Consider the following 15,709-nt stretch of genomic DNA (forward strand, 5'->3'; position numbering starts at 1 on the left):
TGTATGTGTGTCTGTGTATGTGTGTGTGTGTCTGTGTGTGTCTGTGTATGTGTGTGTGTATGTGTGTGTGTCTGTATGTGTGTGTATGTGTGTGTGTCTGTGTATGTGTGTGTCTGTGTGTGTGTCTGTGTATGTGTGTGTGTCTATGTGTGCGTGTGTCTGTCTGTGTCTGTGTATGTGTGTGTCTGTGTGTGTCTGTCTCTGTATGTGTGTGTGTGTGTGTGTCTGTGTCTGTGTGTGTGTGTCTGTGTCTGTCTGTGTGTGTGTCTGTGTCTCTGTGTGTGTGTGTGTGTGTGTCTGTGTGAGTCTGTGTGTGTGTGTCTCGTGTGTGTGTCTGTGTCTGTGTGTGTCTGTGTGTCTATGTGTGTGTGTCTGTGTGAGTCTGTGTGTGTGTGTGCGTGTGTCTGTGTGTGTGTGTCTGTCTGGGTCTGTCTGTGTGTGCATGTGTCTGTGTCTGTGTCTCTGTGTGTCTGTGTGTCTGTGTGTGTCTGTGTGTGTGTGTCTGTGTGTCTGTGTGTGTATCTGTGTCTGTGTCTGTGTGTGTGTGTCTGTGTATGTGTGTGTGTATGTGTGTGTGTCTGTGTATGTGTGTGTGTCTGTGTGTGTCTGTGTGTGTGTGTCTGTGTGTGTCTGTGTGTGTGTGTCTGTGTGAGTCTGTGTGTGTGTGTCTGTGTATGTGTGTGTGTCTGTGTATGTGTGTGTGTCTGTGTGTGTCTGTCTCTGTATGTGTGTGTCTGTCTGTCTGTGTGTGTCTGTCTGTGTCTGTGTCTGTGTCTGTGTGAGTGTGTGTGTGTCTCGTGTGTGTGTCTGTGTGTGTGTCTGTGTATGTGTGTGTGCCTGTGTGTGTCTGTGTGTGTCTCTGTGTGTGTCTGTTTCTGTGTGTGTCTGTGTGAGTCTGTGTGTGTGTCTGTGTGTGTGTGTGCCTGTGTGTGTGTTTGTGTCTCTGTGTGTGTCTGTTTCTGTTTGTGTCTGTGTGAGTCTGTGTGTGTGTCTGTGTGTCTGTGTGTCTGTGTCTGTGTGTGTGTGTCTGTGTGTCTATGTGTGTGTCTCTGTGTGTGTCTGTGTGAGTCTGTGTGTGTGTCTGTGTGTGCGTGTGTCTGTGTGTGTGTCTGTCTGTGTCTCTCTCTGTGTGTCTGTGTATGTGTGTCTGTGTGTGTGTCTCTGTGTGTCTGTGTGTCTGTCTGTGTGTGTGTCTATGTGCGTGTGTCTGTGTGTGTCTGTGTGTGTGTCTGTGTGTGTCTGTGTCTGTGTGTGTGTCTCTGTATGTGTGTGTGCCTGTGTGTGTCTGTGTGTGTCTCTGTGTGTGTCTGTGTGAGTCTGTGCATGTGTCTGTGTGTGTCTGTGTCTGTCTGTGTGTGTGTGTGTCTGTGTGTGCGTGTGTCTGTGTGTGTGTCTGTGTGTCTGTCTGTGTGTCTGTCTGTGTGTCTGTGTGTGTGTCTGTGTCTGTGTATGTGTCTGTGTGTGTGTCTGTCTCTGTATGTGTGTGTGTCTGTGTCTGTGTGTGTCTGTGTGTGTCTCGTGTGTGTGTCTCGTGTGTGTGTGTGTCTGTGTGTGTCTGTGTCTGTGTGTGTCTGTGTCTCGTGTGTGTGTCTGTGTCTGTGTGTGTGTCTGTGTGTGCCTGTGTGTGTCTGTGTCTGTGTGTGTGTGTGTCTGTGTGTGTGTGTCTCGTGTGTGTGTCTGTGTCTGTGTGTGTGTGTGTCTGTGTGGTCTGTGTGTGTCTGTGTGTGTGTCTGTGTGTGTGCCTATGTGTGTGTGTGTCTGTGTCTGTCTGTGTCTGTGTCTGTGTGTCTGTCTGTGTCTGTGTGTCTGTGTCTGTGTGTGTGTGTCTGTGTCTGTCTGTGTCTGTGTGTCTGTGTGTCTGTGTCTGTGTGTGTGTGTCTGTGTCTGTGTGTGTCTGTGTGCCTATGTGTCTGTGTCTGTGTGTGTCTGTGTGTGTGTCTGTGTGAGTCTGTGTGTGTGTGTCTGTGTGCGTGTGTCTGTGTATCTTTGTGTGTCTGTGTGTGTCTGTGTCTGTGTCTTTCTGTGTCTGTGTGTGTCTGTGTGTGTGTGTGTCTGTGTCTGTGTCTGTGTGTGTGTCTGCATGTGTGTATGTATCTGTGTCTGTGTGTGTCTGTGTGTGTGTGTCTCGTGTGTGTGTCTGTGTCTGTGTGTCTGTGTGTGTGTCTTTCTGTGTCTGTGTGTGTCTGTGTCTGTGTGCCTATGTGTGTGTGTGTGTGTGTGCCTGTGTGTGTCTGTGTCTGTGTGTGTGTCTGTGTGTGTGTGTCTCGTGTGTGTGTCTGTGTCTGTGTGTGTGTATGTATCTGTGTGTGTCTGTGTGCCTGTGTGTGTGTGTGTGTGTGTGTGTGTAAAAGCACACGGGGAGAGGGGCGCCTCTGTCGCCTCCTCTGGCACAGTGAGCCGTCCAGCCACATCTCTTACCTCACTGGGTTCAGTGAGGGGCTGGTTTCTGTCTTTTAATTTAATACTGCCCCAAAGGCCTTTCTGCAGTGGTGGATGTGTTCTTGATCTGTGCTCTATCCAATATGGTGGCCACTGTGTGTGGTCGCTGAGCATCTGAAGGTTGGCTAGGACAATTGAGAAATTGAATATTTTTCAGTTTTAGATAATGTGAATTTAAATAGCCACATGTGCCTGGTAGCAATCGCATTGGACATTGCAGCTCTAAACAGACACATGAGCAAGCCAGCATCATCTGACACAGCAACACAGAACAGCAGGCTCTTTAAATACCAGTTATCTCCTCCTCATGGTTTTTTTCTTAAGGGAAGGAAGGGCACATGGATTTGGAGGATCCTTCACTTGAGAACCCTGGATTCAGCCTGGGTCCCAGAAGAAGAAAGAGTTGTTACAAAGTGATGTGAAAGAGTGTCAAGGGCCTCACAGGATGTAGGACTCAACCCTGAACTCAGCCATTTCAAAAAAGAAACTGGGAGCCTCACAGTGAAGGAGATACATAAAAACTGTTCAACTTCAAAAGATTTCATCAAAAAAATTAAAATTTGCAGATAATTGTGGGTTTTTTTTTTTTTTCCAATTCCAGGAAGACCTAGACAGACGGTATAACATGGAGAAAGAGAAACTTTACAAGATCCGTCTACTACAGGTGAGTAAACACGAGCTGATGAATCCATCTAATAGGTTTGCATGTCCTATAGCAGAACAAGAGCATCTCAGTATCTAAGAGCCAGAGAGACTCGGTTTTAAGCCACTATTTCCTCTTCTGTCTGGAGTGTAACTCTGGATTGAGGTGTTGGTTATAACACCTCACACTGGTCTGTTATTTCACCAACATCTCGCTTGACTTGATCATCACCTTTGCTGGAGAGTAGCTGTCAGCCTCATTTTCTGTGTGAAGAAATTGACTCAAATCTGTTAAGTACAAGCTGCTAGAAAGTGCCGGAGGCAGGATTCAAGGTCTAATGTTCCGGTCAAGTACTTTTCTTCAATAATTAAGTGCCCATTTTAGCTGTTAGTTGATATCCTGGGGGTGGGGGTGTATTGGGTGGGGGCGGTGAGAAGGCTATCAGATATGGGAAGGTAGGCGTCAGAGTTGGCTTTAAATTCATATAGAGTCAACATTGCATTGTACAATCTCTTCCGTTGCCAGATTCTGGCTCATGGACACTTAAAAGCCAAGAGTTAACTTGTGTTGCACTTTGGCCCGAACTGCTCTGCTCTCTGGGAGAGGAAGGCCAGGTTCTGGTGGGAGTGGCCAAGGGCCTGCAGGGATCAGTGCTGAAGCCCGGGCCAGGGCTGGCTCAGTGAGGGGGTGGAAGTGAACTGGTGGCCGAGAGGCTGAGCAGCTGTGTCGCTGGAACCAGGGATGGGTTAGAGAAAAAAGCAGAGTCAAAGATGGTGGAGAATTTCCGACTTGGGCACTGGCATGGATCCTTGTGTTATTCGTTGAGAAAAAGCCTAAAGTAGAAAGGATAGGGCTGAGGGAATGGGACGGTGAAGAGAAAGGTTCATGAGATCTCTGTGGGGCTTTTAAAGGTTAGGGTACTGCACCAGGTAGGAATAATCTGGGCTGGAGGTCTGGGTGTCAGCACCGTGTAGGTGGTAGCGGAAGCTGTGAAGAGGGGAAGGAGGACTCCGCCAGTGAGGCTGGAGACCCAGCGGGCAGCTCGAGGCCCACGGACACAGCAGTCTGAGGTCTCCTGGCCGCCGAGCAGAGGGCTCGGGGAGACAAGGCGCAGCGTTGCCAGAAGTCAGAGAGCTGGAGGCTGAGAACTGCCACAGGCACAGAGACGTCTGTGTGACCTTGGCGAGAGTATCTCCACTGGGTGTTTGGAGCAGCCAGCGGCTGTGGGTTGAAGGGTGGCTTGTGGGGAGGGGAGTCGAGACGTCAGAGCCCCTTGAGTACTTGGTTTTGCGGTTTCCTTTTTTCTTTCTTTCTTTTCTTCTTTTGTGGCTGTCCTGGGTTTTCATGGTGGTGCATGGGCTCTAGTTGCAGTTCTAGGGCCTGGTTGCCCCACAGCTTGTGGGTCTTAGTTCCTCAACCAGGAATCAAAACCACATCCCTTGTATTGGAAGGCAGGTTCTTAAGGACTGGGCCACAGAGAAGTCCCTGATCAGGGTTTAAGGAAGGGCCTTCGACATATTTAAATACCAGTAAAAAGAAACCAGTAGAAAAGGAGAGGTCAAAGATGCAGTGAAAAGAATGAATGGTTGTATCTATAGATTCCTGGTTGGGGAGGTGGGGTGAAGCATAGTCGTCAGAGCCCAAGCACCTGTGGGGAATATAGCCTTGGCCAAAAGGAGAAATAGCTCTAGCTCAAGCTCTAGCTTGCTCTAGCTCAAGCCACAGACCTGGTTTTGGTTTGGTCACCAGAGCTGATAGTGGGTTTTGCACCCACATGAATCAGAGGTCCCCGTCTGCCACTGTGATAAAGTGGCTGGGAGAGGGCAACACTGAGGCTGTGAGTGTGTCGGGGAGCTGGACCCCTTCCCCGGTGCTGCCCACAGGAGACTCCCCGCCTCGAAGCCTGAGGCCTCCCCTGCACCCTCACGGCTCTGCCTCCCAGAAGCAGTCAGGAGCAGTTTGACTGATAGAGCCCAGTTCATTTCATGGGAAGGGGGAGATGCCAGAAAGATGCTTTAGGAGCTTTTCAGGCAGGCTCAGGGATTCAGAAGTTGTATGGAGCAGCAGGGTGGCATCAGTCTCTCGTCATCTGGGGAACGCTTCTGGTACCCGCCTGGCTCTGGGGAATCAGCTGCTCCAGAGACCTTGGGGGCCTGGTGGGCTGGCCGGGGGTACCGTCCCATTCAGAATCTTCCTTCTGGATCTGTTAATGTGATGCCTCCTGTGGCTCCAGTTTAGAGGCTTCTCAGGTGACGGTAGTAGTAAAGAACCCGTCTGCCAGTGCAGGAGACTAAGAGATGCGGGTTCGATCCCTGGGTTGGGAAGATGCCCTAGAGGAGGGCATGGCAACCCACTCCAGTAGTCTTGCCTGGAGAATCCCAAGGATAGCGGAGTCGGGGGGATACAGTTCCAGGGTTGCAGAGAGTCAGACACGACTGAAATGACTTAGCACACATGTACACAGGTGGCATCAGCTCACAGCCACACCTTCTCTCTCTCTTGCCCGTGGGAGTCGGGGTCGGAGCAGCTGGTGGTGTGTGTCTGCATCCCAGGGCTGGTTTGCAGGCACAGTGTGAGTGGGGGCAATATTTTGTGGGAACAAATAAGGCCTTTCATCAAATAGTGTTGTCTCCCCATCTCTTTTGCATTTAGGCTCGAAGAAATCGAGAAATAGCAATTTTGCATCGCAAGATTGATGAAGTGCCCAGCCGAGCCGAGCTAATACAATATCAGAAGAGATTTATTGAACTCTACCGCCAGAGTAGGTGCATCGACCACATACGCTCCTGAGGCTGGCCCTGGGAGGGGCAGGGGCGAGGGGCTCTGACCCACTGTAGCGTGGTGTTTGTGTCCATGGAAGCCAGCCCTGGAAAGGGCTTTCGCTCATCATCAGGCCCACTCATTCCACGTAGCCCAGAATCCCAGGCGCAACACTGTGGAGCCCTGACTCCCTCTCCCTGATTGAGCTCTTAGAGTAATGCTTTCAGCCCACCCTCATCCGCATCGGCCATCGGGCTCCACTTTCCAACGTCACACGGAACCTTGTGACCCCAGCATCTCTCGATCAGTCCTCACTCGTCGTCCTTATTCTCTGTGAACCTTCTTCTCATGTGATCCTTGCCTTTAACAGCATCGTGTTCATTCACAACTGGGTATCCCTCGACCTGAATCAGGGATCACATCTCATCAGGCTCAGAGTGACCCTCAAAGCTGCCATTGCCTTTTTCTTCACAGTGCTTCTGCCATGTCTCCTCTTCCTTATATCCTAACCCAGTAACCATTAGCTGGTGTGCAGCTCCTTCTCTGAATCCCTCCCATCCACCCATCCAGTCGTATCACTTGTCTCCTGTGGCAGTTGCTCACAAGCTCCCTAGCCTGAAGGAAAGCTCTCTCATTCTCTCCAGGACCCTCCTTAGTCTAGGCGGGCTGCCCGGAGGCCTCGTTCCTGCTCTCAGTCCTCCTCCTCCTCCCCGGGCCACACTCTGCTCTTCAGCACACCGTGGACGCTGACATCCTCGGCCTTGACTCCCCCTGTTACCTGCACCTGGGGCCCTTTCTCCATTCTGTTAGACAGAACCCTTCAAGGACCTCCTCCCTTACCCTCAGTAAACAGGTCCTGGACCATCGCCCCTTCCCTGGGCTCCATTCTTGCATGTCTCCTGGGCACCTCAGACTCGGCAGGTACAAGACTTTGCCTCCCTCCTGTCTGTCCCCTCGCTCACCGTGATCGCTTTCGAGCCCAGCTAGAGGCCCTGTCTTCTCTGACCCATGCTGCTCTGCCAGTTCTGTTTCTGAGTAGTATCATGTCCATTTCTTCTGGACTCCTGCTATAGCCACCTGCTCCTCACTCCTGCCTGAGAGCTCTTTCTCACATAAATTTCATCATTTTACACTCTTGCTTTAAAAGCCTTAATATTTCATAGCTCCCCATAACTGGACGGACAGTCTTCAGAATCCTGGTCAGAGTCCTGCCTCGTCTGGGCCCGCTGGGCCCCTGCAGTCCCTGTGTCCTTCACCCCTGTGAGCTGGTCTGCAGGTCCAGGAGGCCAGGGCCCTACAGTCCCACTTGGGAAACTCCCGATCTTCCCTAAAGTACACCCAGTTTTCCCTTGAGATGTTGACCTCCCAGCCATCCTTCCTGGTTCGAGCTGGAGCACTGTCCCTACTCAGAGCATCCGTGCCTCCTTTTATGTTCCACCCCCACCCAGATGTTTCAGTCCTCACATTTAATTCAGATGGTCAGGGTAGGTGTCAACAGTGGCAGTTTCTCAGCAAAAAATAGTTTCTTCTCCAGGTTAAACCTTTCCCCCTAAGCACGAGGTTTACAAAAGTGAGCCGACTGTGGCTCGTGCTCACGCGGAGCAGAAGGGAAGGGAGCCACGCAGACAGGAAGAGCCGGCATGGGCATGGGGCTGCCTCATCCCTGCCCCCTTTCTCCTGGGACCCGCACTTGGAGGACTTCAGGGCAACGCCCCATCCCGCTCGCCGGCAGGGAGCGTCCCCTAGCGCCTGTCCTGGCAGGGCTGTCACGGCCGCCATGCGCTGTCTGCCCACCGCAGCCCTGCACACGGCTCTGTGTCCCATGGGGCGTCCTCACAGATAGGAGTGCGCGGCCCGGCAGGTCCCAGTCCTGCAGGCCTCAGCAGGGGTAGGGCACGCAGGGTCACTGACATGTCTTCTCACCGTGCGCTCGCTCGTTTCTCTGCATTACAGTTTCGGCAGTGCACAAAGAAACCAAGCAGTTCTTCACTTTATATAACACCCTGGACGACAAAAAGGTTTATCTGGAGAAAGAGGTAGGCGCCCTTATAGAAAGAAGACGACATGGAGGAGTTTGTGTCTTGCGCCCCGCGCTGGGTGCACGGTCAGAAAGTGCACGATTCCTCGGGGCCGTCACCCTGCAGTGGGCGGCGCTTGTATGGCGCCCTGCGAGAGGCACCATCACAAAGAGAAACAACTGGAAGCGCAAGAGGTACATGTGGAGAAGGATCTGGAGTTGGCGAAACTCGAGTTTGAGCTTTAAATGAAGGAAAGAACCAACTAAAGGAAATGGGGAAGGTGGGCCGTCAGAGTTGACCTGGGGAAATGGCTATTTAGTCATCGGCGTCAGACAGAGGCATGAACTGAAAGAATTGTAAAATTGAAAGCAGGAGTGGAACGGGTGACCGTGAGCGGCCGCTCCTTGTTGCTCTGACTCTCGCTCAGGTCAGATCTGCTGGTGATTCGGAGCTCCCTCCGTGGAAAGCGGTGGATGGGGCGGGTGTGCATCTGGATTTAGGAACAAGCAGGGGCGTCTCCACAGCTGCAGCATGCAGCGCAGTGTGGGGTGGGGGCAGCAGGCGCTCCCGAGTCATTTGGGGGTGGGTTTTAGTCTGGTCTTCTTCTCACCCTCACCACGTACCCTACAGTGATAGAGAATGAATGAGACCATGTCTGTGAAGTTCCTAGCACACAGTGATATGTATTAGCTCCTGCCTACCCCTCACCTTGAAGGTGACAGAATCTTTTTTTATTTCGTTATCATCCTGCAACCTGCACTAATTACCTCTTCAATAAGAATACTGTTACAGATGTATCTTTTACCTGGACCCAAATGGAAGCCTCTGTGGCTGTTGTTATCTTGACTACCTATTTCTTGTTTTGGGGGTTTGTTTTTTTTTTAATTGAAGGATAATTACTTTACAACATTGTGTTGGTTTCTGCCCTTAATCAGCGTGAGTCAGCCATAGGTGGACATGTGTCCGCTCCTTGACCCTTCCTCCCACCTCCCACCCCCCACCCAGCCCCACCCTCTAGGTTGTTTCATAGCCCGAGTTTGAGTTCCCTGTTGACTACCTATTTTTGCCAGTCAAACCAGATCAATCGCTCTCCTCTGAGAGGCACTCTTGAGGGGCTGGGTTCTGTTTTCTCTATCCAGGGCCTTACACAGTGATAGACACATAACAAGCATTTGATCAGTGTTTGAATAGATGAGTGCATTTGGGGGATTTTCGTCAGACCTGGTTCCCAGATAGCTCAGTGGGTAAAGAATCCACCTGCAACGCAGGAGACGCAAGAGACGCAGTTTCAATCCCTGGGTCGGGAAGATCTTCTGGAGAGGGCCATGGCAACCCACTCCAGTATCCTTGCCTGGAGAATCCTGTGGACAGAGGAGCCTGGCGAGCTACAGTCCATGAGGTCACAAAGAGTCAGACATGACTGAAGTGACTGAACACACATCAGACCTGGGGGATCGCTCTGCTGCACACCCTGACCTGGGGGTCCTCCCATCTGGTAAGGGGAAGACTTGTCCCCTAACTCAGGAACAGGCCAGCTCCTTGTGAGAAAGCCTTAAACCCTGTTGACTTCCCTTCATCACCAGTGTTTAAGGTTATTGCATTCCTTTAGGAGTATGCAGGGTGGTGGGGCTTTTTAATTCCAAGCTATGTTAATGCAGTTAGAACTTTTCATTTGGGTAAATTGTACATTTTATTCCAAATCTATTTATACTTGTGATATTTTAGCTTTCAACATGCCTGTGAAGTCAGGGACAAGAATATCATCTCCATGTTTCAGAGTGTAAACCTGAGTCCAAGTATAGTAAATGCTTAGTTTGGGGCTCACAAGCCAGGTCAGTGACAGAGCTGGAAAGATGACCTAGGTTTCTAAACTCCAGACTCCGAGCCCTGCCCTGGACTGTCATCAGGGCAGTAAAGGGTCTTGTGTGCAGGCCACGGGATTTCCATGGGGGAGGGACCTTGAGTGGGGCACGTGGAGGCTCTCAGAGCTGCCTGGCCGCAGACACACTGGCAGAAACTCGGTGGGAAGGAGTAGCGTGGACGCAGAGTTCTCACCTTCCCGTCCCCGCTGACTCTCTGCTGGGCTGATGGCCCTGAAAATGAAGTCCAGTGTTTGGTGAGATTGAAAGGACAGTGGTGCAGCTCCCCCGAGGAGCCCTAATGTTGGCTTAGACGTGTCTCAGCGGGGGTTTGGGTCCCATCACGGAGCCCTCCTCCTGTGCTGCCAAGGTCATGCTTGCTCGAGCTGGAGACTCTGGGAAGCGATGAGTCTGAGAACTCGTTGCTTTCCGTGTTACTGTTCACCTGCGTGAGCAAGGTGCAGTCCTTTCAGAAGCAGTATCCAGAGACAGGCGCCCGGCTTCCAGTGGCTGGGGTGGCACAGGCATCCTTCAGCCTCTGCTTATTGTTCTTCTTCTTCCTTCCTCCCCAGATCAGCCTGCTGAACTCCATCCATGAGAACTTCTCACAGTAAGTGCTGTCGGTTCTCTTCCGATCAGTGTCCGTGCGCCCTGCGCTTGCCGGCTCGCCTCCATGTGCAGCAAGGCTCAGGGCCCAGGCTGGGGTTCTTACACTTCCACCCCTGCTGTGTGCAGATGTATCTTGGTTTATGCAGACCTTGAGTTCTTACAAAAACATAATGATATTACAGCAAATTTTAAAAACAACCAAGCTTAGGGGAAAAGTTAGCTTTCAAATAATTTGACTGTGCCTAGCTACTATAATTTCTTCATGGATTGTCTTTGTCCTACCAAGATTAGATTAATAACATTTGTTTTTGCACACATAGAGATGCTTTAAAATTTAGATAATGAGGGAATCCCCTGGCCATCCAGTCATTAGGACTCCACTCTTTCACCATGGAGGGCCTGGATTCAATCCTTAGTTGGGGAAAAAAGTAAATTAAAAAATAAAATTTAGGTAATAAAATAATCTATATATTTGTTTAAATAGTTTTCAGATTTGGTGGTAGAGTTCAGTCATGTGCATGCTCTAAATCACTGTGTTCAAACATAAATATTTTCTCTAAAAACTGAACAGCGAAGGCCGCCTCTACTCAGATCATACCAGCCCTCAAAGATGACCGTCTCCTTGTCCGCCATCCAGGCAACCCCAGGCTGGTTCTCTGTCCAGAAAATTTCCTCTCTTACCAGCACAGACTCTGCTGTGACCAGCAGCTAAGATCTTAATGGATTACAAGCTCTGGACTTTAAGTTTCATTTCTAATTGAAAACAAACAGCTCCATTTAATACTCAGATTCAGTTTAGTGACTTACAGCCTTGTGACATTTCTAAAAATGATGCCTTCATCCGTATCCCCTGATCACTGAGAGAAGCTGAGGTTGGAGTGTTTTTGTGGAAGTTCTGCTGTCTCTTGGCCCGTCCTCTGAAAGATTTCTTATCCTTGTATCGTGTGCTCTGATCCTTCTCACGTCAGGCCCCCTGCAGGACTGGAGGTGAACAGGCATGTTTTAGGTCATCGCTTGTTTAACTGCTGCTCCTGGAAACAGGGCCAGGTTTTAGGAAAATCTCAGAAAATGTCTCCCAGTCTTAACAGCGCCTTTTTTTTTTTTTGTCTTTATTGAATTTGTTACAGTATTGCTTCTGTTATTTATGTTCTAGTTTTTTGGCATGGGGGATCTTAGCTCCCCTACCAGGGATCAGACTCAACTCACTGCATTAGAAAGTGAAGTCTTAACCACTGGACAGCCAGTGCCTTGATCAGTGCCTCTAAATCTGCAGATTAAAAAAAAAACTAAGTGAAATTCATTCCTTAAGCAGTACCTGTCACCATTCAAAATTTTTTTTAAATTGCTAATTTCAGTCACATTTTATTTATGAAAGTACCTATTAGTAAGAAAATTATAGAGAAGGTTGGGGGAAAAACAGATTAATATTCATTTATAAGACCAAGCTAATTTTCATGCCTTGCTCACAAATTAAAATCTCTGGCTGCCTGGTATCACAGGGGACCCATGGGTCCTTCCTGCCTTGCAAAGGCCTGTCTGCCTCCTGAGGCATTGTCTGGACTGACTCCTCGATTCCTCCCCTTTTCTTGAATCCTGTTTGCTGGTCATACCTCTGCTGGTCTTTCTTTCAGAGCCATGGCCTCCCCTGCCTCCCGGGACCAGTTTTTACGTCAGATGGAACAGATCGTAGAAGGAATTAAGCAAAGTCGAATGAAGGTCAGATTGCTTTTTTTCGGTAATGTGGCCAGAGTTTTACGCTGGTGATGGGAGAAGGCCCTGGAGAAAGCAGGTCTCTTCCAGTTACCCTGGGGATGTGCTCTCAACTCTGAAGACACATCTTCAGTGTCTCTGCAAGGGGTCCCACTGAGGTCTCTGACCGTACAGTGGGCAGGCCAGCTCCATAGGCTGCCTGCGTCAGTCGTTCAGACTCTTAGCAACAGCTCTGTGCGTGTAACACCTACTGAGTGTCAAGCACTGTGCTCATCCTCCCAGAAGTCCTCTTACGTGAGTGTGTTCCCCCTGTTTCACAGATGAGGAAGCTGGCTTTCACCAGCAGGCCTTCTCTCTTGCCCAGAATCAAATCCTCACTGGCTCTCTGGTTCCTGACATTCTGCCATCAGGGATCCATTCCGTACCATCTCAAGTGTATTTTAGTTTCCAGGAGTCCCCTATAAAAATGCAAGTCATTGCTGAATTCTGCCAAAGGGAGAGGATACTGAGCCTCAGACGAGAAAAGAGGAACTGAAAGGGATGTGGGGGCTCCAGAGATAGCTTTGCGAGAATCGTCCAGGCTAGGGGCAGCGTGAGCATCTCTGCACTCTGGCTCCTCGCGTGCACACTTGGTCAGGAGAAGACAAGACTTGCTGATGGTCTGGAAGCCGGACACGCAGCCAGAGGCTCCCGCTACCACAGCAGACAAATCCTAACTATACTTCCAATGTCTCTTGCTTTTGGTCCTACTCTAGAAATGTGTCACACACCTGATACTCGGGCATGGCAGTGAAACCATCTGGGGACACAGGGCATGTCCTTTCACAATCCTGGGACGGAGTAGTCCAGAGAGCGGGGCCAGAATGTACACACATGAAAGGATTGCCTTAGGACCTGTCTGAAAAATCCACTCCTTCAAGCTGCCTGTAATCCCATCTCACCAGAGAGGGACTGCAGACAAAAGCTTGCCATGTCCCTTTCCCTCTAGCAGAATATTCATCTTCTTATTAAGGGTGTCAACAATATCATGTCAAAAGTTAAAAAAAAAAGTGTCATTGGTGACACGACTATTCAACCACAAAAATGAGGGCAAAGTGAGACGGCGGCTGTCCATGTGTGGGGCCACTTACCCAGGGCAGGCAGGCTCTCTTGCAGGAGGGAGTGGAGTCACTGCTCGGTGATTTGAGGTTAGAGGGAGGTGGGGAGCAGAGAGCCTGGCCAACCACAGGCCTGTAACTACCCAGCCTCAGTGCAGGGACTTTCCACTCACTATGCTCATCCTCGGGGAGATAGTCTTGCTCATAGTAAAGAACAAGAGGAAGTTATTGGTTTTTTCCCCCACTTTGGTTTCCCTTTCGGTTGCTATCTGAAGCATTCCTCAGGAAGGAAGTGGGCCTGACTCCTTCATCCCCTCCATCCTGCCCCAAGCTTCATGGTGAAGGCACCTTGGTGCTGGCCCGCAGAGGAGGCTGCTGCTGCGTCTGTCCCCCCACGAGGTGGCTGGGCCCCAGGAGGGTGCCCAGGTCCCTGAATGGGGAGGGCTGTCTCCTCTCATGTCTGTGTTGCTGGTGACTGGCATAGCACCTGACCCATGGTGAGCACCAAAGAACTCTTTGCTGAACGAGTGAATTCACTGAGTCCAAAAGTAGTTCTCCTTGAGGGTTCCAGGTAGACCTTGAATGTTGGTTGGCACTGGAATGGATTAAGTCTATCTGCTCTGCAGAATAGCACTCGTTTGGATGGATGTCTTTTGTTGTGTTTGTTTAAAAGAAACAAAAACACAGCCCCCTGTATCTGGGTACCATGATGGGTCCTGCTTAGATAGCGGTGGCAGGGGAGTGTCTGTGCCCCAGAGCACAGGTTCCCCCAGAACCAGCAAGTGCAGGGTGTACAGTAGAGTAGGTGTTTGTGGTCTGTGGAAAGGTTCCTGAGTAAGAGGAAACTGCCTACCTGTTTCTTGTGAAATTGTGCTTACACAAACACACACACACACACACACACACACACACACACAAAGAAAGGGTTAAATGAAGCAGTTAACACCCAGTGATAGGAGAATTGCTGAACAGATTATAATTTCTATGCCGTATCATGCAGATAAATAAAACAACCTCAGAAATGATGCATAGAAGGAAACTACTGGAAGGAAATCCATGAAAGTTACTAATAGTTTCCTTCTGGAGATTGTCAGCCACTCTTGGTCAGAACATGGCTTTTCATCACTGTTTCCCAAAATGTTTCAACAGATGGAGAAGAAGAAGCAAGAGAACAAGATGAGAAGAGACCAGTTGAACGACCAGTACTTGGAATTGTTAGAAAAACAGAGGCTGTACTTTAAGACTGTGAAAGAGTTCAAGGAGGTAAGAGGGGCATGGGTCCCTTGAGGCTGGGCAAAATTCTTGTTCAAATCTCCCCCAGATGAACCTCTGCAAACCAGAACATTTCTTTGGTTTTCCACTGGTTTTCCACCAGTGGGCATTGGACCTGACAGTAAAGTATACATCTAAGTAGTTCACGATTGTGTTGTTTCGTGGCCCATCTTGAAGCTCTAACTGAACTTCAGTTCTAAGGAACATCACTTCATTTTCCTGACACTCTGTAACCACATTAAACTCACAAGTAAAATGGCATCGCAGGGCCACCTGGAAACAATGTTTGTCATAGATTCAGGTCTAGCATTGCCCTTCCTCCCAATCTTAAGCTGCAAGGGACCTTGAGATGCCATGTGTGAGGGGAGTGAACTGTGAGTGTGACAGGCTTGGGTTCAGATCCTGCCATTGGCCTCCTGTGTACACGGGTGAGTGGCACCCGTCACACCCACCCTCTGCTGGATGTTGTTGACCCCTGTCTTTTCTCTTGCATTCGGGCAGGATTACTGTCCATCATTCCAGAAAGGAAAGTGCCCTTTTCTTAAATATTTTCCAGAAAGCAGACTTCATTCTGTCACTTGCCAGGATCTCATCAGCTTTATTTTCAGGACTTCTTTCCCCCTTTCTAATATAAATCTGTGTGGTTTTAGTGAATTTAGAGATTGCTGAAGATGCAGGGAAGCTAAAGGTAGTTGTATCCTGGCATGTGGTCAATGGAATAAAAAAAAAGTCTTTAAAAAAAAAAAAAAGTCTTTGCCTACCAACGTTTCTGTCCTTACATGTTTTCTGTGGCTCTTCTCTCTTCCTTCCTCCCTTCCCTGTTTTCCTTCTCTGCTGCTTCTTCGTATTATTGTAACGTAACTTTTGAGAGCCACAACTGTAGGCATTTCAGAATGTCTCATCCTTTTCAATAAATGAGTAATAACAAATCAGAAGTAATTCCAGCCTTTGCCTTGAGGGGACTGATGTAGCGGGTGTGGTCAGGGAAGGCTTCTCCCCAGTGAGAACTTGGTCTTGGGCAAAGTGACCGGGCGAGCTGCTCTCCGTCTGGGAGCCTCTGGTTGGCAGGGGTTGGAGCCAGAGGGCCAGCAAGAGAGCTCCAGGAAGGAAACAGGGACCCCCCACTCCCCACCTGAGGTCTTTTCCCAAATAACACACAAAGACAGAAGGCCCAGAGGAGAAGTACGGTAAGCGTTGCTTGGACACCAGCACTGCCATCTGACAGCAGAAACCAAGAGCAGATGAGCTGGGAGGATAAGTCAAAGTCAGAGCAAATAACAGTGAGATGGAAAAGCTCATTAC

General features: G+C 49.7%; 1 protein-coding gene across 2 annotated transcripts in view; it reads left to right on the forward strand.

Annotated features, from left to right (window-relative positions):
• Window positions 1-15,709, forward strand: part of CCDC93 (coiled-coil domain containing 93) — a 104,798-nt gene that overhangs the window by 85,533 nt on the left and 3,556 nt on the right. For both annotated transcript variants that reach the window (XM_065931407.1, XM_065931408.1), the window contains 6 exons: window positions 3,041-3,103; window positions 5,735-5,843; window positions 7,796-7,878; window positions 10,292-10,329; window positions 11,960-12,044; window positions 14,285-14,398. In XM_065931407.1, the coding sequence (XP_065787479.1) occupies window positions 3,041-3,103; window positions 5,735-5,843; window positions 7,796-7,878; window positions 10,292-10,329; window positions 11,960-12,044; window positions 14,285-14,398 (492 nt within the window). The remainder of the gene's footprint in view (window positions 1-3,040; window positions 3,104-5,734; window positions 5,844-7,795; window positions 7,879-10,291; window positions 10,330-11,959; window positions 12,045-14,284; window positions 14,399-15,709) is intronic.

Source organism: Muntiacus reevesi, chromosome 3, assembly GCF_963930625.1.
Source record: "Muntiacus reevesi chromosome 3, mMunRee1.1, whole genome shotgun sequence".
Taxonomy (NCBI): Eukaryota; Metazoa; Chordata; class Mammalia; order Artiodactyla; family Cervidae; genus Muntiacus; species Muntiacus reevesi.